At 49.9% G+C, this 22,588-nt stretch overlaps 1 protein-coding gene across 2 annotated transcripts; it reads left to right on the top strand.

Annotated features, from left to right (window-relative positions):
• The first annotated feature begins 9,881 nt into the window (after window positions 1-9,881).
• On the top strand, window positions 9,882-11,879 carry LOC124688056. Of its 2 annotated transcripts, XM_047221772.1 has the most exons (3): window positions 9,882-10,138; window positions 10,277-11,486; window positions 11,634-11,879. In XM_047221772.1, the coding sequence occupies exons 1-3, from the start codon at window positions 9,882-9,884 to the stop codon at window positions 11,748-11,750; spliced, it is 1,584 nt and encodes a 527-aa protein (XP_047077728.1). In that variant the 3' UTR covers window positions 11,751-11,879. The 2 variants fall into 2 exon arrangements, with proteins under 2 accessions (XP_047077728.1, XP_047077727.1); XM_047221771.1 differs by having other exon boundaries at window positions 9,882-11,486.
• The last annotated feature ends 10,709 nt before the right edge of the window (window positions 11,880-22,588 follow it).

Raw genomic sequence — 22,588 nt, 5'->3', positions numbered from 1 at the left:
CTTTGTGACACTTGGTTAAAACATGTGTATTGCGATGATCCCGGTAGTCCAAGCTAATTAGGACAAGGTGCGGGCACTATTAGTATACTATGCATGAGGCTTGTAACTTGTAATATATAATTTACATGATACATATGCTTTATTACTACCGTTGACAAAATTGTTTCTTGTTTTCAAAATAAAAGCTCTAGCACAAATATAGCAATCGATGCTTTCCTCTTTGAAGGCCTTTCTTTTACTTTTATGTTGAGTCAGTTCACCTATCTCTCTCCACCTCAAGAAGCAAACACTTGTGTGAACTCGTGCATTGATTCCTACATACTTGCATATTGCACTTGTTATATTACTCTATGTTGACAATTATCCATGAGATATACATGTTATAAGTTGAAAGCAACCGCTGAAACTTAATCTTCCTTTGTGTTGCTTCAATACCTTTACTTTGAATCATTGCTTTATGAGTTAACTCTTATGCAAGACTTATTGATGCTTGTCTTTAAGTACTATTCATGAAAAGTCTTTGCTTTATGATTCAGATTGTTTACTCATGTCATTACCATTGTTTTGATCGCTGCATTCATTACATATGTTTACAATAGTATGATCAAGGTTATGATGGCATGTCACTCTAGAAATTATCTTTGTTATCGTTTCCTGCTCGGGACGAGCAGGAACTAAGCTTGGGGATGCTGATACGTCTCCGACGTATCGATATATTCTTATGTTCCATGCCACATTATTGATGATATCTACATGTTTTATACACATTATATGTCGTATTTATGCATTTTCCGGCACTAACCTATTAACGAGATGCCGAAGAGCCAGTTGATGTTTTCTGCTGTTTTTGGTTTCAGAAATCCTAGTAAAGAAATATTATCGGAATTGGACGAAATCAACGCCCAGGGTCCTATTTTTGCACGAAGCTTCCAGAAGACCGAGGGGAAAGGAAGTGGGGCCACGAGGCGCCGACACAACAGGGCGGCGCGGCCCGGCCCTTGGCCGCGCGGCCCGGCGTGTGGGGCCCTCGTGTGGCCCCCGCGTTGCCCTTCCGCCTACTTAAAGCCTTCGTCGCGAAACCCCCGGTACCGAGAGCCACGATACGGAAAACCTTACCGAGACGCCGCCGCCGCCAATCCCATCTCGGGGGATTACGGAGATCACCTCCGGCACCCTGCCGGAGAGGGGATTCATCTCCCGGAGGACTCTTCACCGCCATGGTCGCCTCCGGAGTGATGAGTGAGTAGTTCACCCCTGGACTATGGGTCCATAGCAGTAGCTAGATGGTTGTCTTCTCCTCATGTGCTTCATTGTCGGATCTTGTGAGCTGCCTAACATGATCAAGATCATCTATCTGTAATTCTATATGTTGTGTTTGTCGGGATCCGATGGATAGAGAATACTATGTTATGTTGATTATCAATCCATTACCTATGTGTTGTTTATGATCTTGCATGCTCTCCGTTATTAGTAGAGGCTCTGGCCAAGTTTTTGCTCTTAACTCCAAGAGGGAGTATTTATGCTCGATAGTGGGTTCATGCCTCCATTAAATGCAGGACGGTGACGGAAAGTTCTAAGGTTGTGGATGTGCTTGTTGCCACTAAGGATAAAACATTGATGCTATGTCCGAGGATGTAGTTATTGATTACATTACGCACCATACTTAATGCAATTGTCATGTTGTTTTACAACTTAATACTTGGAAGGGGTTCGGATGATAACTCGAAGGTGGACTTTTTAGGCATAGATGCATGCTGGATAGCGGTCTATGTACTTTGTCGTAATGCCCAATTAAATCTCACAATATTCATCATGTCATGTATGTGCATTGTTATGCCCTCTCTATTTGTCAATTGCCCGACTGTAATTTATTCACCCAACATGCTATTTATCTTATGGGAGAGACACCTCTAGTGAACTGTGGACCCCGGTCCATTCTTTACATCTGAAATACAAATCTGCTGCTATTGTTCTACTTGTTCTTTGCAAACAATCATCATCCACACTATACATCTAATCCTTTGTTACAGCAAGCCGGTGAGATTGACAACCTCGCTTGTTTCGTTGGGGCAAAGTACTTTGGTTGTGTTGTGCGGGTTCCACGTTGGCGCCGGAATCTCTGGTGTTGCGCCGCACTACATCCCGCCGCCATCAACCTTCAACGTGCTTCTTGGCTCCTCCTGGTTCGATAAACCTTGGTTTCTTTCTGAGGGAAAACTTGCTACTGTGCGCATCATACCTTCCTCTTGGGTTCCCAACGGACGTGTGCTGTACACGCCATCAAGCATATTTTATGGCGCCGTTACCGGGGAGATCAAGACACGCTGCAAGGGGAGTCTCCACAATCCAATCTCTTTACTTTGTTTTTGTCTTGCTTTATTTTATTTACTACCTTGTTTGCTGCATTATATCAAAACAAAACAAAATTAGTTGCTAGCTTTACTTTATTTACTGTCTTGCACTCTATATCAAAAACACAAAAAAATTAGTTACTTGCATTTATCTTATCTAGTTTGCTTTATTTACTACTATTAAAATGGCCACTCCTGAAAATACTAAGTTGTGTGACTTCACAACCACAAATAATAATAATTTCTTATGCACACCTATTGCTCCACCTGCTACTACAGCAGAATTCTTTGAAATTAAACCTGCTTTACTGAATCTTGTTATGCGAGAGCAATTTTCCAGTATTAGTTCGATGATGCTGCTGCCCATCTCAATAATTTTGTTGAATTGTGTGAAATGCAAAAGTATAAAGATGTAGATGGTGACATTATAAAATTAAAATTGTTTCCTTTCTCATTAAGAGGAAGAGCTAAAGATTGGTTGCTATCTCTGCCTAAGAATAGTATTGATTCATGGACTAAATGCAAGGATGCTTTTATTGGTAGATATTATCCCCCTGCTAAAATTATATCTTTGAGAAGTAGCATAATGAATTTCAAGCAATTAGATAATGAGAATGTTGCACAAGCTTGGGAAAGAATGAAATCTTTGGTTAAAAATTGCCCAACCCATGGACTGACTACTTGGATGATCATCCAAACCTTTTATGCAGGACTGAACTTTTCTTCGCGGAACCTATTGGATTCAGTTGCTGGAGGTACCTTTATGTCCATCACTCTTGGTGAGGCAACAAAGCTTCTTGATAATATGATGATCAATTACTCTGAATGGCACACGGAAAGAGCTCCACAAGGTAAGAAGGTAAATTCTGTCGAAGAAACCTCTTCCTTGAGTGATAAGATTGATGCTATTATGTCTATGCTTGTGAATGATAGGACTAATGTTGATCCTAATAATGTTCCGTTAGCTTCATTGGTTGCCCAAGAAGAACATGTTGATGTGAACTTCATTAAAAATAATAATTTCAACAACAATGCTTATCGGACAATTCTAGTAATAACTATAGGCCATATCCTTATAATAATGGTAACGGTTATGCTAATTCTTATGGGAATTCTTACAACAATAATAGGAACACACCCCCTGGACTTGAAGCTATGCTTAAAGAATTTATTAGTACACAAACCGCTTTTAACAAATCTGTTGAGGAAAAGCTCAATAAAATTGATATTCTCGCTTCTAAGGTTGATAGTCTTGCCTCGATGTTGATCTTTTGAAATCGAAAGTTATGCCTAATAAGGATATTGAAAATAAAATTGTTACTACAGCAAATGCCATCCAAGTTAGAATTAATGAGAATATAAGATTGATGGTCGAATTGCATGCTAGGTGGGAAAGAGAAGAAAATGAAAAACTAGCTAAAGAGAATAATGTAGCTAAAGTTTGGACTATTACCACCACTAGTAATGTTAATGATTCACATGTTGCTGCACCTCCTACTAATAATAAAATAATTGGTGTTGGCAATGTTACTACTCCTAGTGCAAAGCGTGCAAAATTGCCTAAAACTGCTGAAACTACCTGTGATAAAACTGCTGAAATTTTTTCCAACATCGGGGATGATGATCCCATTGCTGTAGATCATAATGGTTTGGATTTTGATGATTGTCACATCTCTGAAGTTATAAAGTTCTTACATAAACTTGCTAAGAGTCCTAATGCTAGTGCTATAAACTTGGCTTTCACAAAACATATTACAAATGCTCTCATAAAAGCTAGAGAAGAAAAACTAAAACTTGAAACTTCTATTCCTAGAAAGCTAGAGGATGGTTGGGAGCCCATCATTAAGATGAAGTTCAATGACTTTGATTGTAATGCTTTATGTGATCTTGGTGCAAGTATTTCCGTTATGCCTAAGAAAATCTATAATATGATTGACTTGCCACCATTGAAAAATTGTTATTTGGATGTTAATCTTGTTGATAATGCTATAAAGAAACCTTTGGGGAGAGTTGATAATGTTCGCATTACCGTTAACAATAACCTTGTCCCCGTTGATTTTGTTGTCTTGGATATTGAATGCAATGCATCTTGTCCCATTATATTGGGAAGACCTTTTCTTCGAACTGTTGGTGCCACCATTGATATGAAGGAAGGTAATATTATATATCAATTTCCTCTCAAGAAAGGTATGGAACACTTCCCTAGAAAGAGAATGAAGTTACCTTTTGATTCTATTATTAGAACAAGTTATGATGTTGATACTTCGTCTCTTGATAACACTTGATATACACTTTTTGCGCCTAGCTGAAAGGCGTTAAAGAAAAGCGCTTATGGGAGACAACCCATGTTTTTACTACAGTATTTTTGTTTTATATTTGAGTCTTGGAAGTTGTTTACTACTGTAGCAACCTCTCCTTATCTTAGTTTTGTGCTTTGTTGTGCCAAGTAAAGTCTTTGATAGTAAGGTTCATACTAGATTTGGATTACTGCGGAGTAACAGATTTCTTTGCTGTCACGAATTTCGACCTGCCTCTCTGTAGGTAGCTCAGAAAAATATGCCAATTTACGTGCGTGATCCTCAGATATGTACGCAACTTTCATTCAATTTGGGCATTTTCATTTGAGCAAGTCTGGTGCCTCAATAAAATCCATCTTTACGGACTGTTCTGTTTTGACAGATTCTGCCGTTTATTTCGCATTGCCTCTTTTGCTATGGTGGATGAATTTCTTTGTTCCATTAATGTCCAGTAGCTTTATGCAATGTCCAGAAGTGTTAAGAATGATTATGTCACCTCTGAACATGTTAATTTTTATTGTGCACTAACCCTCTAATGAATTGTTACGAGTTTGGTGTGGAGGAAGTTTTCAAGGATCAAGAGAGGAGAATGATGCAATATGATCAAGGAGAGTGAAAGCTCTAAGCTTGGGGATGCCCCGGTGGTTCACCCCTGCATATTCTAAGAAGACTCAAGCGTCTAAGCTTGGGGATGCCCAAGGCATACCCTTCTTCATCGACAACATTATCAGGTTCCTCCCCTGAAACTATATTTTTATTCCATCACATCTTATGTACTTTGCTTGGAGCGTTGGTTTGTTTTTGTTTTTGTTTTGTTTGAATAAAATGGATCCTAGCATTCATTGTGTGGGAGAGAGACACGCTCCGCTGTTGCATATGGACAAATATGTCCTTAGGCTTTACTCATAGTATTCATGGCGAAGGTTGAATCTTCTTCGTTAAATTGTTACATGGTTGGAATTGGGAAATGCTACATGTAGTAATTCTAAAATGTCTTGAATAATTTGATACTTGGCAATTGTTGTGCTCATGTTTAAGCTCTTGCATCATATACTTTGCACCCACTAATGAAGAAACACCTAGAGCTTGCTAAATTTGGTTTGCATATTTGGTCTCTCTAAAGTCTAGATAATTTCTAGTATTGAGTTTTGAACAACAAGGAAGACGGTGTAGAGTCTTATAATGTTTACAATATGTCTTTTATGTGAGTTTTGCTGCACCGGTTCATCCTTGTGTTTGTTTCAAATAACCTTGCTAGCCCAAACCTTGTATCGAGAGGGAATACTTCTCATGCATCCAAAATCCTTGAGCCAACCACTATGCCATTTGTGTCCACCATACCTACCTACTACATGGTATTTCTCCGCCATTCCAAAGTAAATTGTTTGAGTGCTACCTTTAAAATTTCCATTCTTTACCTTTGCAATATATAGCTCATGGGACAAATAGCTTAAAAACTATTGTGGTATTGAATATGTACTTATGCACTTTATCTCTTATTAAGTTGCTTGTTGTGCGATAACCATGTTTTCTGGGGACGCCATCAACTACTCTTTGTTGAATATCATGTGAGTTGCTATGCATGTCCGTCTTGTCTGAAGTAAGGGAGATCTACCACTTTAATTGTTAGAGCATGCATATTGTTAGAGAAGAACATTGGGCCGCTAACTAAAGCCATGAACCATGGTGGAAGTTTCAGTTTTGGACATATATCCTCAATCTCATATGAGAACACTAATTGTTGCTACATGCTTATGCATTAAAGAGGAGTCCATTATCTGTTGTCCATGTTGTCCCGGTATGAATGTCTAAGTTGAGAATAATCAAAAGCGAGAAATCCAAAATGCGAGCTTTCTCCTTAGACCTTTGTACAAGCGGCATGGAGGTACCACTTTGTGACACTTGGTTAAAACATGTGTATTGCGATGATCCCGGTAGTCCAAGCTAATTAGGACAAGGTGCGGGCACTATTAGTATACTATGCATGAGGCTTGCAACTTGTAAGATATAATTTACATGACACATATGATTTATTACTACCGTTGACAAAATTGTTTCTTGTTTTCAAAATAAAAGCTCTAGCACAAATATAGCAATCGATGCTTTCCTCTTTGAAGGCCTTTCTTTTACTTTTATGTTGAGTCAGTTCACCTATCTCTCTCCACCTCAAGAAGCAAACACTTGTGTGAACTGTGCATTGATTCCTACATACTTGCATATTGCACTTGTTATATTACTCTATGTTGACAATTATCCATGAGATATACATGTTATAAGTTGAAAGCAACCGCTGAAACTTAATCTTCCTTTGTGTTGCTTCAATACCTTTACTTTGAATCATTGCTTTATGAGTTAACTCTTATGCAAGACTTATTGATGCTTGTCTTTAAGTACTATTCATGAAAAGTCTTTGCTTTATGATTCAGTTGTTTACTCATGTCATTACCATTGTTTTGGTCGCTGCATTCATTACATATGTTTACAATAGTATGATCAAGGTTATGATGGCATGTCACTCTAGAAATTATCTTTGTTATCATTTACCTGCTCGGGACGAGCAGGAACTAAGCTTGGGGATGCTGATACGTCTCCGACGTATCGATATATTCTTATGTTCCATGCCACATTATTGATGATATCTACATGTTTTATACACATTATATGTCGTATTTATGCATTTTCCGGCACTAACCTATTAACGAGATGCCGAAGAGCCAGTTGATGTTTTCTGCTGTTTTTGGTTTCGAAATCCTAGTAAAGAAATATTCTCGGAATTGGACGAAATCAACGCCCGGGGTCCTATTTTTGCACGAAGCTTCCGGAAGACCGAGGGGAAAGGAAGTGGGGCCACGAGGCGCCGACACAACAGGGCGGCGCGGCCTGGCCCTTGGCCGCGCGGCCACGGCGTGTGGGGCCCTCGTGTGGCCCCCGCGTCGCCCTTCCGCCTACTTAAAGCCTTCGTCGCGAAACCCCCGGTACCGAGAGCCACGATACGGAAAACCTTGCGAGACGCCGCCGCCGCCAATCCCATCTCGGGGATTCTGGAGATCACCTCCGGCACCCTGCCGGAGAGGGGATTCATCTCCCGGAGGACTCTTCACCGCCATGGTCACCTCCGGAGTGATGAGTGAGTAGTTCACCCCTGGACTATGGGTCCATAGCAGTAGCTAGATGGTTGTCTTCTCCTCATGTGCTTCATTGTCGGATCTTGTGAGCTGCCTAACATGATCAAGATCATCTATCCGTAATTCTATATGTTGTGTTTGTCGGGATCCGATGGATAGAGAATACTATGTTATGTTGATTATCAATCTATTACCTATGTGTTGTTTATGATCTTGCATGCTCTCCGTTATTAGTAGAGGCTCTGGCCAAGTTTTTTCTCTTAACTCCAAGAGGGAGTATTTATGCTCGATAGTGGGTTCATGCCTCCATTAAATGCGGGACGATGACGAGAAAGTTCTAAGGTTGTGGATGTCTTGTTGCCACTAGGGATAAAACATTGGTGCTATGTCCGAGGATGTAGTTATTGATTACATTACGCACCATACTTAATGCAATTGTCCGTTGTTTTACAACTTAATGCTGGAAGGGGTTCGGATGATAACCTCGAAGGTGGACTTTTTAGGCATAGATGCATGTCTGGATAGCGGTCTATGTACTTTGTCGTAATGCCCAATTAAATCTCACAATATTCATCATGTCATGTATGTGCATTGTTATACCCTCTCTATTTGTCAATTGCCCGACTGTAATTTGTTCACCCAACATGCTATTTATCTTATGGGAGAGACACCTCTAGTGAACTGTGGACCCCGGTCCATTCTTTACATATGAAATACAAATATGCTGCTATTGTTCTACTGTTCTTTGCAAACAATCATCATCCACACTATACATCTAATCCTTTGTTACAGCAAGCCGGTGAGATTGACAACCTCGCTGTTTCGTTGGGGCAAAGTACTTTGGTTGTGTTGTGCAGGTTCCACGTTGGCGCCGGAATCTCCGGTGTTGCGCCGCACTACATCCCGCCGCCATCAACCTTCAACGTGCTTCTTGGCTCCTCCTGGTTCGATAAACCTTGGTTTCTTTCTGAGGGAAAACTTGCTACTGTGCGCATCATACCTTCCTCTTGGGGTTCCCAACGGACGTGTGCTGTACACGCCATCACCCTCCTGCCGGATCACCAGGGAAGAAGACGGCGACGCGGATCATGCGTACCACCGCTGAACCGTCAGCGGGGGCGGAGGCCGCCACCGCTCCGCCGAATCCTCCATGGCTACCGAAGGAGAACATCAGGCCCCGGCCAAGTAGCCGTGCCGCCCGACTTCCTCCACCGGCGCCTCATCACCTCCCATGGGACGCCACCGTGGAAACCCTCTCCTCCCCCTCGTCGTTCGACGGAAGTGGCGCCGCCACCGCCGCCGTGGCCGAGGCCGGGGCCGGGGCTGTGGCCGGTCCGGGGCCGGAGCCGGGGCCATGGCCAGGGTCGGGGCCGGGGCCGAGGCCGGCAGCAGCGGCAGCTGAGGTGCGGCGGTCCGGGGGAGGCTGCTCGGAGCGGGGTGGGTAGATCCTCCGCCGCCGCCCGGGAGGGAGTTAGCTAGGTTTAGTTTCTCTCATGAATTATCTTCTAATTGAGTCGATGAACCCCTAGCTTTCTCTTAGATAAAACTCATGAACGATGTAACGGAATTTTGAGTGGAGCAGCAAGTTTCAGACGCGTACTTTTCTTTACCAGGGTACCTAAGGGACTGGAAGGCGTTTAATGAGGCTGCCTTGCTAGCTTAATATATTGTCTTTTAAAAAAAAAATTGTGACTGGCGCTGTGTGCCGTCGAATTCACCGGACAACAGAGACCGTCGATTGGACTGATGAATCGGCCCAAGAAACTAAACCCACCTCCACAATACACGATAGCATCCGATCCATGCGCGCACGCTGGCAGGCACGCAAAGCACAGCGGCCGCAACAAGAAGAGAGAAAATTGCTGAAATGAACGGAGACGAGGAGCTGAACCGCTCATCCCAACGACGCGCGCGGCAGAGCCCGCAATCCCGGCGAGCTCGATCCCGGCTTGTTCTCCCGTCAAAATTTCTCTCGCTTAATTTCTCCCAACGAATACGATCCATTTCGCCGCCCGCCTCCAGAGAAGCCGACAACGACGGCGGCTACGAGGATCATCAGAACGGGCAGGGGAGGATAGATGTAACGGCGTCCGGAGACGGCGCGGACAATGAAGGCCGCCGCCGGGGCAGGCCCCGGCGGCGGCAAGGAGACCCTGGCGACCTCCTTCCTCCGTTACATCCTCCTCTTGCTTTTCCCTCTCACCGTCATGTACATTCTCTACGCCCTCCACGCCATCCTCTCCTCCACACCATCCTGCCCCCCTGATCTTGGTCGCGTTGTCGCCACCGCCTCCTTCTCCCACGTCACCACCCACAAAAATACCTCGTCGACGCCACCGCCGCCTCCACCTGCCACGGTAACGGTGTTGAGGGCGACGATACCGCCGCCACCCGCCACGATCACGGTGTTGAGGGCGACGACACCGCCGCCACCCGCCACGATCACGGTATTGGCGAAGGCACCGCCGCAGCCACCCGCCACAGTCACGGTGCCCACGGCGAGGCCGCCTCCGGCACCCGCCACGGCCACGGTGTCAACGACAGCAACGACGCTGCAGCACGTGGTGTTCGGCATCGCGGCGTCGGCGCGCCTGTGGGATAAGCGGAAGGAGTACATCAAGATCTGGTGGCGCCCTAACTCGGGCATGCGAGGGTTCGTGTGGCTGGACCACGGCGTGCGGGAGTCTAGCGTGCCGGCGGGGCTGCCGGCCATCAAGATCTCCTCGGACACCTCCGGTTTCCCCTACACGCACCGTCGCGGCCACCGCTCCGCGATCCGCATCTCCCGCATCGTCTCCGAGACATTCCGCCTCGGGCTCCCAGACGTGCGCTGGTTCGTCATGGGCGACGATGACACGATCTTCCTCCCGGACAACCTCCTCGCCGTTCTCGGGAGGCTCGACCACCGGCAGCCCTACTACATCGGCTCCCCCTCCGAGAGCCACCTGCAGAACATCTTCTTCTCGTACGGGATGGCGTTTGGCGGCGGCGGTTTCGCCATCAGCCAGCCTCTGGCGGCGAGGCTGGAGCGGATGCAGGACGCCTGCATCCGCCGGTACCCGTCGCTCTACGGCAGCGACGACCGGATCCAGGCGTGCATGGCCGAGTTGGGCGTGCCGCTCACGAGGCACGCGGGGTTCCACCAGTACGACGTGTACGGGGACCTCCTGGGCCTCCTCGCCGCCCACCCGGTGGCGCCGCTCGTGTCGCTGCACCACCTCGACGTGGTGCGGCCGCTGTTCCCCAACGTGCGGTCGCGCCAGGCGGCGCTGCGGAGGCTGTTCGACGGGCCGGTGATGCTGGACTCGGCGGGCGTGATGCAGCAGTCGATATGCTATGACGCGGCCAACCGGTGGACGGTGTCGGTGGCGTGGGGGTTCGTGGTGACGGTGGCGAGGGGCGTGATGCCGGCGCGGGAGATGGAGATGCCGGCGCGGACGTTCCTCAACTGGTACCGGCGCGCGGACTACAAGTCGCACGCGTTCAACACGAGGCCCCTGGCTCGCAACCAGTGCGAGAAACCGGCGCTGTACTACCTGGCGTCGGCGCGCCGCACGGTGGTGCGCACAGGGGAGACCACCGTGACGAGGTACCAGCGGTGGCGCCACCGCAACGAGCTACGACCGCCGTGCCGGTGGAATATCGCCGACCCGGACGCGCTGCTGGACACCATCATCGTGCTCAAGAAGCCTGACCCCGGGTTATGGGACCGGGTAATCTTCACCGTGCTCTGTCTTGTTATGTGAACTCAGAATTTCCTTCTATTCCGAATTCAGATTTCAATGGTCAAAGCATTGTTATTACACCAGTCCTGCCATTGATGTTAGTAGTACTGACTGCTAATCTACCGGAACTTGCAGTCGCCGATGAGGAATTGTTGCAGGGTGCTGTCCTCTCCGAGGAAAGAAGGCGAGAGGAACAAGACGATGACCATAGACGTGGGTGTGTGCAATGACTGGGAGTTCAGCCAAGTATAAATCCATTCATTCATTTACTCAAATAGACAGAATTGCATAGGTGATAAAATTTCAGTTCTCTTCTCCTGTATTCCCATACCTGTAAGATAGTAATAGTACTTGGATGTCTAGTAGCTGCACACTGAGCGTTAGTCTAGAAGAACTCTGCTAGTGCTGCGTGTGTTTTCGACATTGTAGCCATTCAAATCTGAACATGATATACCAACTAGCAAAATGTAGCATGCACTGACTGTGGATGAGATAGCCCGTTAGTGTTTCTTTTGCTAAACGATTATCAAAATTGCAGATTAAGTGTGCCATGACGAGCACAATCAAAAGAAGTGACAATAAATTTAAGTATCTTCGTGACCTTAGGAAAGGTGAAGATACCAGTAGATTCGAGGTAAGCTGTGCACACTCCACTTCCAGCATAAGCAAAGGCCAACTGGAAGTCTGGAACCATATTTCGTTCTTTCACTGGGTCCTATCTATAAGTTCGTATGGGTGATAAAATCCACTGGTCAAAAAAAAAAAAAATTTATTCCATCAGAATGACCGTCCGAGGCACAGAGCATCCATTCCAGGTATGATTGCGCCTCGGTCGATGAGTGAGCGAGAGCTTCCCCCTCCTCCCTCCGCGCCTCGGTCGTTCCAGGCCGGGGCTGCCACCCCCAACCCTTCCGCCGCGCCGGCGGCCTCCCCTGCCTTCCCGCAGCCGCGGGCGTCTCCCAGCTCGGCGCCGGTCCTTGCTGGACTGGATCTCCAGTTCGGATCCCTCTCGCCGGAGATCCTGGCGGGATCTGCGGAACAAGCGCTCCGCCGGCTTAACTGCCCTGCGCGCCGGTCAGGGTCTGCCTCGCCTTCAATGGCGCCTGCGCCTCGGGCGGGCTGCGCCTCGCCGCCTAGCCACCAGGCTAGCTCTGCGGCCGCGGCGGGGCTGGGCACTGCTGCTGCCGCGTGCGCTGTGCTCCTGCCACCTCCGCCTCCGCTCAAGCCTGGAGACAAGCCTCGGACCGCTGCGTCGCTCGAGGCCCGGAGCTTTCCCCTCCATGCCCAAGCCCGTCCCAGGGACGTTCGGCTGCGCTCCATTATCGTTGCCCCAAATCGAGCTGAAGAGGAGTTAAGGCAGCGGATTCCCCTAGATCCCCAAGGAAAGTGGCAAATCGTTCGCCCCAAATTCTGGTGGAGTAAGATTAACCCTTCCTCTTCTAGAGCTGCGCGTGCTGCTCCGATGCAGAGATCTTCAAGAGGAGAGATGGCGTCGGAATCGGATCCCTTCAAAGGCCGTTGCTTCCGATGCCTTTCCGCCCTCCACTTCGTTTGTGACTGCAAAGATACCGTGCGCTGCCTGGAGTGCAAGAAGCCGGGGCACCGCGCCCGCGACTGCCTCTCCAAGCGCTCCGCTGCTCCCGGCGTGCCCTCGGCGGCGCGGCCCCTCCCTCCTGCGCCGCCTCGACAACCGCAAGCAAGCGCTGCGGCCATGCCTTCCCCCAGGAGGCGGCTTGAGATGGAGCTCGAGCCTGGGCACCCGTCGAATCGGCCCGGGGAGGTGTACAGCTCTTCCTTGAGCATGCCAGAGATGGAGGTCGCCGCCACCGACATGAGACGCACCCACCTCGCCATCCTTGTCTCCGACCCAAGGCTCAATATCAGTACTCGGTCCATCGCCAAGGCCTTACAGGAAGAGCTGAAGTTTCCATGGGAGGACATCCACGTGTCGGCCTCGTTCCCGGATGACTTCCTGGCCAGGTTCGATCAGCCTTGGCAGCGCGACATGGCCCTGGAGCGAGGCACTGTCCTGCTGCGCCGCGGCTCCTTCACGCTCACGACTTGGTCACCAACGACGCGGGGGCGCCCGCAGACTTGGCGGTTCTACTGCCGGCTGGCCGTGGAGTGTCTCCCGCTCAATGCGTGGGACGACGAGCCTACCATCAAGGCGGTGCTGGGAGGCGCATGCGAGCTCGACAAGATCGAGCGCCGCTCGACCCGCCGCGACAACACGGCGGCGCTCTTCGTCTGGGTCTGGTGCCTGGACCCGGACCTCATCCCCAAGGTCAAGCCCCACTCCATCCTCAACCGACCAGCGGAGCGTCGCCAGGACCTGCCGGAGGGTACGCCGGCGGAGGAGGGGCGTGACGGACCGCTCTACAGGATCCTGATCCATCTCGACAAGGTCATCGACTACTCGCCTATCGACGAGGGCCGCCGTCGCCGGGGTGTGCTCTGGCCCCTAGTCTACCGCAAGGACTGGCACTTTGGCGTCGAGGATGGCATGCCTGGGCCGCGCACCCGTCCGGTCCGTGACCGCCTCGGCCCGTCTAGCCACAGCCGCCGCCGGGACGACGATCGAGACGACGCCCACGATGCCCGGCGCGATGGAAGCAGGCGCGGTGACCGCCGCGACAGCGATGCTGCGGGCCACGCTGGAGGCTCGCGCCGGAGCGCGGAGCGGCGCCACAATCACCATGAGGGCTATGATCGCCGCCACAGCCGTTCCCCAGACCGACGCCGTCGTGGGGACACCACTCGCCATCGTTCTCGAAGCATCGGGGCAGCTGCCGCCCGCTCCGTTGCGGCTAAGGATCAGCTCGCCGTCCAGGCGGCTGCGCCGTCACCTCCGCGCGCTTCCAGCCGTCGAAGCAAGAGCAGGTCCCGCACGCCGACCGATTCTCGAGCCTGGGGCTGCACTCCATCACCTCCCCCGGGTCTCCTTGCCTATCCGGCAGCTGTCTCGCTTCCGTCCCCGCCCATGGTCGCCTTTGGTGACGCTGAAGCCTGGCGGTGCGGGGGGCGCGCTGCCAGCCCTGCTGGCCTGTTGCACTTCACCAGCTGCATTCCGCCGCCTCCTTCCCCGCTCATCCCTTGGGAGGGGCTTCCTGGGCCCCAGCCAGGGCTGGGTTGCGGGGGTTTGGAAGATCGTTGGTCGGCGAACATCGCTGACGTCCAAGCGGACGACACGCGCACCTACTACCCACTGTCTCCTCCGCACCTGCGATCGCCGCTGCACTTGCCTCCGGAACACCAAGCGGTGGACCAATGGGCCGCATTCTTTGGGGAGCAGTCCGCTGAGTTCGTGCCAAACAGCACCTCCATTCAGGCATGGCAGGAGCTGTGGCAGGAGGATCCGACGCCGCTAGCGGAGCAGCCTCCTTCCGATCTGCTGCAGCCGCGCCTTGCCATGGAGGATGACGCGCTAGGAGGATCGGAGAAGCTCCTCGCCGCAGCTCACAGCGGGCAGGCGCTGGCCACGCCCACCTCGCCAGGATGGCAGCTACAGGACATATTCTCCACGCCTCCAGCCCGGCCGGCTCCGCCTCCGCTCTCCGACTCTTCCTCAGAGGATCTCGATGATGCTTCTCTCTGCGAAGTTACTCTCAAGTCCAATGCACTTCGTGCGCTGAGAGACGCCAACCTCGTCGGCCCAGGTTTGATGGAGGGAATCACCCAGGGAGTGGGGCAGCTGCAGGTTGACCCCAAAACCTCCCTCATGAGCAAGCTTCTTGGGATGATCTCTCCGTCCCTGCTCGGCTTCCCCACCAACACCAAGCCAAAGAAGAAGCGCACGACTCCACGCCACCTCCTCTGCATGGACACAGCGATCAGGCGAAGTGAACGTCCGGCAACCAAGTCCTCCACCATGCTGGCCTCCCGCCGCGCCCAAGCGAGCGCCTGCAAGCAGCTCGGGCTAATCCAGAGAGAGGATGAGTTCGACGATGCCATCCAGGCGCAGTACCTCCGCCTGTTTCAGAATCCTCTCACACAGGACAGCCTTCAGGGCCTGGCGCTGCTTGCCGACGCCACACACCGCCCAGGCTTTGTTCTCCCAGAGCAGGACCTTCACGAGCTGCTGAGGGAGGCGCCCACGGCGGTCTAGGCGCCGTCCTCTCTTGTCGACCTGTCTCCATGGATACCACAACCACTGCCACTGTTGTGTCGCCGACGGACGCCCACTGCTTTGCCCCTTACCAGATTGGGGGTGCCGCCGCACGTTTCTCACTTGACTGTCTTTATTTGTGTGTTGTATCGCTGCTGTCGGGTCTCGCCCATACCTGTTGCCGGCCGGCCCTCCTTCAGCTCTTCATGCTTTGTCCTTTGTATCGTGCATCTCTCCGTTGCCGGCTTCGCCGGCGCCTTGTTTGCCCACGTCGATTTAGTAATCATGTCGCTACAACTTAAGCTTCTTAACTGGAACGTTAGAGGACTCAATGACCTTGCCAGGCGCTCTGTACTGCGTGACTTGGTTTTCAGCTCAAGATGCTCAATTCTGTGTGTCCAAGAGTCCAAGATTGGGGCTCTAACGAGTAAAGATCGTGCCGATCTTGTGGGGCAAGCTCTCCAGGGGTTCGCCGAACTTCCTGCGACCGGTACTAGGGGTGGGGTGCTGATCTTTTGGTGCCTGAATAAGTTCGATGCTTCCAATGTGGTTGTAAGTGAGTTCTCCATCACCGTACAGCTAACCGATCATGAATCTGGCCATCGCTGGACCTTGTCTTCTGTCTATGGGCCGTCTGATGATGCGCGCAAGCTCGCCTTCCTCAACGAGTTGGTCGCCATCCATGCCCAAGTCTCTGGGCCTTGGATGGTTATTGGCGACTTCAACCTCATTCTGCATGACGGAGACAAAAACAAGCCGAGGGTGAACCGTAGTTGGATGCGCAAATTCAAAGCCGCGGTCGACGCTAGTTACCTGAGAGAGATCAAGCTGGTGGGCAGACGTTTCACCTGGAGCAATGAGCAAGACGACCCCACTCTCGTGCGCCTTGACAGAGCTTTCTGCAACTCCGAGTGGGACGACCTTTTCCCAGCCGCTAAGCTTCTTCCCCAATCTTCCTCCATGTCTGACCATTGCCCCCTCCTGTTGGTGCAAGATCTGATGTTTAGATCACCGCCCCGCTTCCGCTTTGAGAGCTTTTGGCCGCTTCTCCAGGGATACACGGAAGTCGTGCAACAATCTTGGAATGAACCATGCCCTCTCAGGAACAACTTTTTGATTTTGGACTTTAAGCTCAAACGCTTGGCCAGATGTCTCACCACTTGGGCCAAGAACTACATTGGTGACATTAAGAAGCAAATGCTGGTGGGCGAGGAGATTATTTTGCGGCTGGACACGGCGCAGGAACTGAGACAGCTCACTGTGGATGAAAAGAAGCTGCGTTCCACCTTGAAGGCTCGCGCGGTGGGACTGGCAGTCATCAACAGAGTTAAAGCAAGGCAAAGAGCAAGGGTCAAGTGGCTTCGGCTGGGGGATGCCAACACCAAATATTTTCACTCCAGGGCCTCGCACAGGATGCAGAAAAACAGAATCCAGTCTTTGTTGACTGAGGAGGGCATCGCAACTACCCCAATCGAGCTCGAGGAAGCAATCTCCGCACACATGAACAAGATTATTGGCACAAACGTGCCTTGCTCTGGGCAATTCAATTGGGACCAACTTGGCTTGACGGCTCCTGACTTCTCCAGTCTGGATGCTCCCTTCTCCTTGGACGAGTTGAAAGCGGCAGTCTTTGCCACTCCAACTGACAAAGCGCCAGGCCCTGATGGTTTCTCCGCTGGTTTTTTCAGAACCTCCTGGACTGTGGTGAAGGACGACCTACTACGGGCCCTCAACAAGTTCTACGACCTCAATGACCCATCCTTCAACAACCTCAACACTGCATTCTATGTGCTCATTCCAAAAAATGAAACGCCCACGCAAATCTCCCACTACCGCCCCATTAGCCTGATTCACGTGTTTGCAAAGCTGATCTCCAAGATCCTCGCCACTAGATTGCAGCCTCGGATGGATGAGCTTGTCTCCCCCTGCCAAAGCGCCTTCATTAGTGGACGAAGCATCCAAGACAATTTTCTTTATGTGCAAAACCTAGCAAAGCACTTCCACCGAACCAAGACGCCAACCTTGCTTCTTAAGCTGGACATCGCCAAGGCCTTTGACACTGTTTCTTGGACCTACATCCTCAACATGCTGGAAGCGAGGGGGTTCCCTCTCAGATGGAGGAACTGGATTGCGCTCCTCTTCAGGACTGCATCCTCACAAGTGCTCATCAATGGGTCTCCGAGCCGGACTATCGAACACCAGAGGGGTCTTAGGCAAGGGGATTCTCTCTCCCCCTTCCTTTTCGACCTAGCCATGGAGCCGCTGCATCGTCTGCTCGATCTTGCCTCGGAGGCGGGAACACTTACCAAGCTTAGAGGGCGGAAGTGCACTTTCAGAGCTTCCTTATATGCGGATGACGTCGCGCTTTTCATCAACCCCACTTTGGAGGACATCAGGGGTGTCAGCGCCATCATGGCTGGCTTTGGGCGCGCCACCGGGCTTGTAACTAATTGGGAGAAGAGCTCTGTCACGCCCATCAGCTGCGCGGACATCGACGTCAACAGCCTTGCCATGACCATTGGTCTCCCTGTTACCTCCTTCCCTTGCACTTACCTAGGGATGCCCCTAGCGTTGAAACAACTAAATAAAGCTGATTGGCAAGCGCTTCTTGACAAAGTCGACAGATACCTCGCCACTTGGAAGGCTAGGCTTTTGAGCAAGGCCGGACGCCTTGAGATGCTTAACTCAGTGTTATCTTCCCTGCCGGTCTACCTCATGACGATCAACGATATGTCGGCATGGGTTAGAAAGGAGTTCGACCGCCGCCGTAGGGCATGGCTGTGGGCGGGAGAGGCAAACTGCAATGGAGGGAAGTGCCGTGTCAGCTGGAAACAGGTCGCGGAGCCCAAAGCTTTGGGTGGCCTGGGGGTCCACTGCATAAAAGACTTTGGCTCGGCGCTCAGACTTAGGTGGCTTTGGCAGAAGTGGAAGAAGCCCAACAAGCCTTGGGCCCATCTACAGATACCAGCTTCTAAGAAGGACAAGACCTTATTTGCTGCTGCAACCAAAATTTCCTTGGGAGACGGTGCAAAAGCAACCTTCTGGACTGATAGGTGGCTGTTCGATCTGATTCCTGCCGAGATAGCTCCAGACATATTCAAAATCTCGGTGAGAAAGAACCGAACGGTCAAGGATGCCCTCACAAATGACAAATGGATGATCGACCTTCGCCACCATCTGGATGTGCAACATCTGCCGCAGCTCATCAGGCTTGCACAACTGGTTGAATCGGTCCGTCTCACAAACGTGCCAGACGATATTGTGTGGAGATTCGGGAACAAGCCGGAATACACCGCAAAGTCGGCCTACAGGCTGCATTTTCTGGGCGCAGTCGGCTCTGATTTTAGCAAGCTAATCTGGAAAGGCTGGGCCCCTGCTAGGTGTAAGTTTTTCATCTGGACACTGCTGCTAAACAGAGTTCTCACAGCAGACAAGTTGCTTCTGAGACAATGGGACAACGAGTACTTCTGCCCTCTCTGCCGGCGCAACCTTGAAACGGCCAACCATCTCTTCATGGAATGCCCGTACAGTACTAAGGTTTGGGACCACATGGCGCGTCTTCTTGACCTTGATTCCCTAAATCCCTCACTGTGGATCGGGAAGGACATCACTATTCATGACTGGTATAAGGGCATGGTGGGCAACCATCCCAAGCTCAAAGGAAGAAGATCTTCCCAGCCTCCAATCTAATCTGCTGGGAATTGTGGAAGGAAAGAAACAGACGGATTTTTGAGAAGAAGGAGATGCCGGTGGCTGCGTTCATATCCCGGTTAGCGGATGAAGGTGCAACCTGGAGAATGGCGGGTGCGCCAATCCCGCTCGTCGACCTGTCCGGTGGGACACCCTTTGACCCGGGTTGATTGTTTTCGTTCTGTTTTGTTTTTTAGGAGGACCGTTCTTTGGGTCCTCCTTCTCTTTTGTATCTCTTCCACTATTGCAATGAAATAGCAGCTCTCCTGCTGTCATTCAAAATAAAAAAGTTCGTATGCAATAGAGCGAAGATAATGCTATAGCAAATAAATTAGTTTACATTTCTGTTCCTAGTATCACTCGCCAAAACACTTTTCATTTGCTGCTGTAACATTTTTTTCTTTTTGAAACGGAGACAAAATATTTGTTTGCCCCGTTCAATCAAAGATAGAAATTTTACAACAAAGTAATATTTGATGCAGATGGCCTGCAGCCTATTTAAGTAGCCTATGTAACCTACAATTTCTAGAATTTCAAGGCCCAATACTATGGCAGCTGGTTGGATAGGGCAGTTGTTTCATATAAGAGAAAGAGTACGCATGCACTCCACCTTCGTCGGTAGCAAGCAAGATCCCGAGGATTGGCTAGTCGATTACCTCGAGACGGTAAAATTGATTGATGGAACTAGAGCAACAGCCATGCAGAGTATTCAAATACACCTGAGCGGAGCCGCCAGATCATGGATAAAGAAGCTTCCCCCAGGCTCCATCGACAGCTGGGATAGTTTTGAGGACGTGTTTGTCAAGAACTTCCGATCAACCTGCAAGAAACCTGCGACACTAGAGGAGTTGAGGTCATGTCGACAAAAGCATGATGAGTCAATGAGGAAGTACATTCAAAGGTGGAACATCATCAAGAACTCGGCAGAAAATATATCTGACGAGAGAGCGATAGATGCGTTTGTAGCAGGAGTGCGACGAGGAGATTTTGTGGAGGATTTGGGAAGAACGAACCGAAAGACAATATCAGCATTAATGGAAATAGCAAATAGATGGGCAGATGGCGAAGATGCAGTGCATAATAAACGGCACAGGTCACCAGAGGAGGACCGCAGTCAAAATTTTCAAAATAGGCGCCGATTTCCTCGACAATTCTCAAGTTACGATGCCCCTGGTCAAATATCGGTTGGGTTTCGAGGAAACAATGGAGGAAATAACTATCAAAGGAGTAATGAGCAGCAAGGCGACAACAGAGATGATCCTCGGAATAACAGGCAAAATAGTGGGTCAAGGTTTCAGAGATCTTTTGTAACTCCCGAAGATATGATGAACGGGCCGTGCCAGATGCATTTTTATCTCGATAGCAATGGGAAAAGGCAGTCAGGACATCTGCAGAAAGACTGCCGCAATTTCCAAGCAATGATGCGGGTTGCAGGGATAGCCAATGCTCAAGTAACAAATACCACATCCTCCCGCGATCACGGACGAAAATCGACATCAGCTCAGAATAGCGGCAGCACCACAGCCACCTCCGTATGTTGATCCTAACTCCAATGGTGCGGTCTCGATGATTCAGAAGGCTAGGCCATCTAATAGGGCTCAGAAGGTAATTTCGCGGCAAGTGTTCATGGCAGAGAAGATGCCTCCACCAACGGTTGAGTACCTAAATTGGTCAGGGCAAGACATTGGCTTCACAATAGCGGACCACTCGCAGCAAGTTCCTCGACCAGGGCAATCAACACTTATCTTACCAGCAGTAATTGCGGGATTCGACGTATCTCGAGTGTTTATAGATGGCGGCAGCAGTTTAAACCTTATGTATGCAGACACGCTAAGGAAGATGAACATTTCCCTAGCAAATTTGAAACCAACCGACACACGTTTCTATGGCATCACACCAGAGAAGCCAAGTTACCCACTGGGGAGGATCAATCTCGACGTTCAGTTTGGGACCCGAGAAAACTACAAGATAGAAAGGCTGGAATTCGAAGTCGTGGATTTCCCGTCGCAGTATCACGCTTTGTTGGGACGACCAGCATGTGCCAAGTTCATGGCGGTACCACACTACACGTACCTACTTTGGAGGTTACCTGGACCTAAGGGACCAATCACAGTCAAAGGAAGCTTCGCGCTAGCCGATAAATGTGACAAGGATTTTCATCGACTGTCAGAAACCTTCGGGATGCAAGCAGAGTACATGGCGTCAAGGCTTACAACTGACTATGATGTGCTGCCAGATGTAGGGAGGCCCAACAAGAAATCAACCTTTAACACTGCAAAAGATTCTAAGGAAGTGCAGATTCACCCGACAGATCCAAAGAAAACGACGTCCATCGTGACAAACATGGACCTCGCATAGGAAAGCGCGCTCGTCGAGTTCCTCCGTGAGCACTGGAAAATCTTCGCATGGTGTCCAGCTGACATGCCAGGAGTACCCAAGGAACTTGCCGAGCACCACCTAAACTTGGATCCACTAGCGAGACCAATAAAACAACCTTTGCGGCGTTTTTCGGAGCCAAACCGCAAAGCCATGCTGTCAGAGATTGATCGACTAAGAGAAGCTAGTTTCATCAAAGAGCTACATACAGAGGCCACGTGGGTCGCAAACCCAGTATTGGTCCCGAAGAAAAACACTAAAGTCCTTCGCATGTGTGTCGACTTTACGTGTCTCAATAAACATTGTCCAAAGGATCACTTTCCCCTCCCGAGGATCGATCAAATTATCGACTCCACGGCAGGATGTGAACATCTTTCCTTCCTGGATGCTTACTCTGGTTATAACCAGATCAGATTGAAAGAAGAGGACGAGGTCAAAACAGCGTTCATCACACCTTACGGCGTGTTTTGCTATAGAACAATGCCTTTTGGTCTGAAAAACGCGGGAGCAACATATCAGCGGATGATGCAGAAGTGCCTAGCAACACAGATTGGGAAAAACGTACAAGTGTACATCGACGACATCGTCATAACATCAAAAAAGGGGGACACGCTAATCGAGGACTTGAAGGAAACCTTTGACAACCTCGATAAGTTTTGCCTGAAGTTGAATCCGACGAAGTGTTCTTTCGGCGTCCCTGCAGGAGAACTTCTCGGGTTCCTAGTCTCAGCAAGAGGGATCGAAGCTAATACCGAAAAAATCCAAGCTATAGTAACAATGAGGAAACCAACAAAGTTGAAAGAAATACAGCAGCTAACTGGACGAGTCGCAGCTTTAAGCAGATTCGTCGCCAGACTGGGAGAAAAGACGTTACCGTTCTACGCCCTAATCAAGCAAGGAGATAAGTTCCAGTGGAATG

The sequence above is a fragment of the Lolium rigidum genome, chromosome 2 (assembly GCF_022539505.1).
Source record: "Lolium rigidum isolate FL_2022 chromosome 2, APGP_CSIRO_Lrig_0.1, whole genome shotgun sequence".
Lineage (NCBI taxonomy): Eukaryota > Viridiplantae > Streptophyta > Magnoliopsida > Poales > Poaceae > Lolium > Lolium rigidum.
This window is presented reverse-complemented; position numbering and strand designations above follow the sequence as displayed.

What these genes read in the sequence shown, in the direction of transcription:
- LOC124688056 (XM_047221771.1), top strand. Translation starts at nt 9,882, where the DNA reads ATGAAGGCCGCCGCCGGGGCAGGCCCCGGCGGCGGCAAGGAGACCCTG. An exon ending in ACCCCGGGTTATGGGACCGG is followed by an intron (nt 11,487 to 11,633) that starts GTAATCTTCACC and finishes CGGAACTTGCAG; the next exon opens with TCGCCGATGAGGAATTGTTG.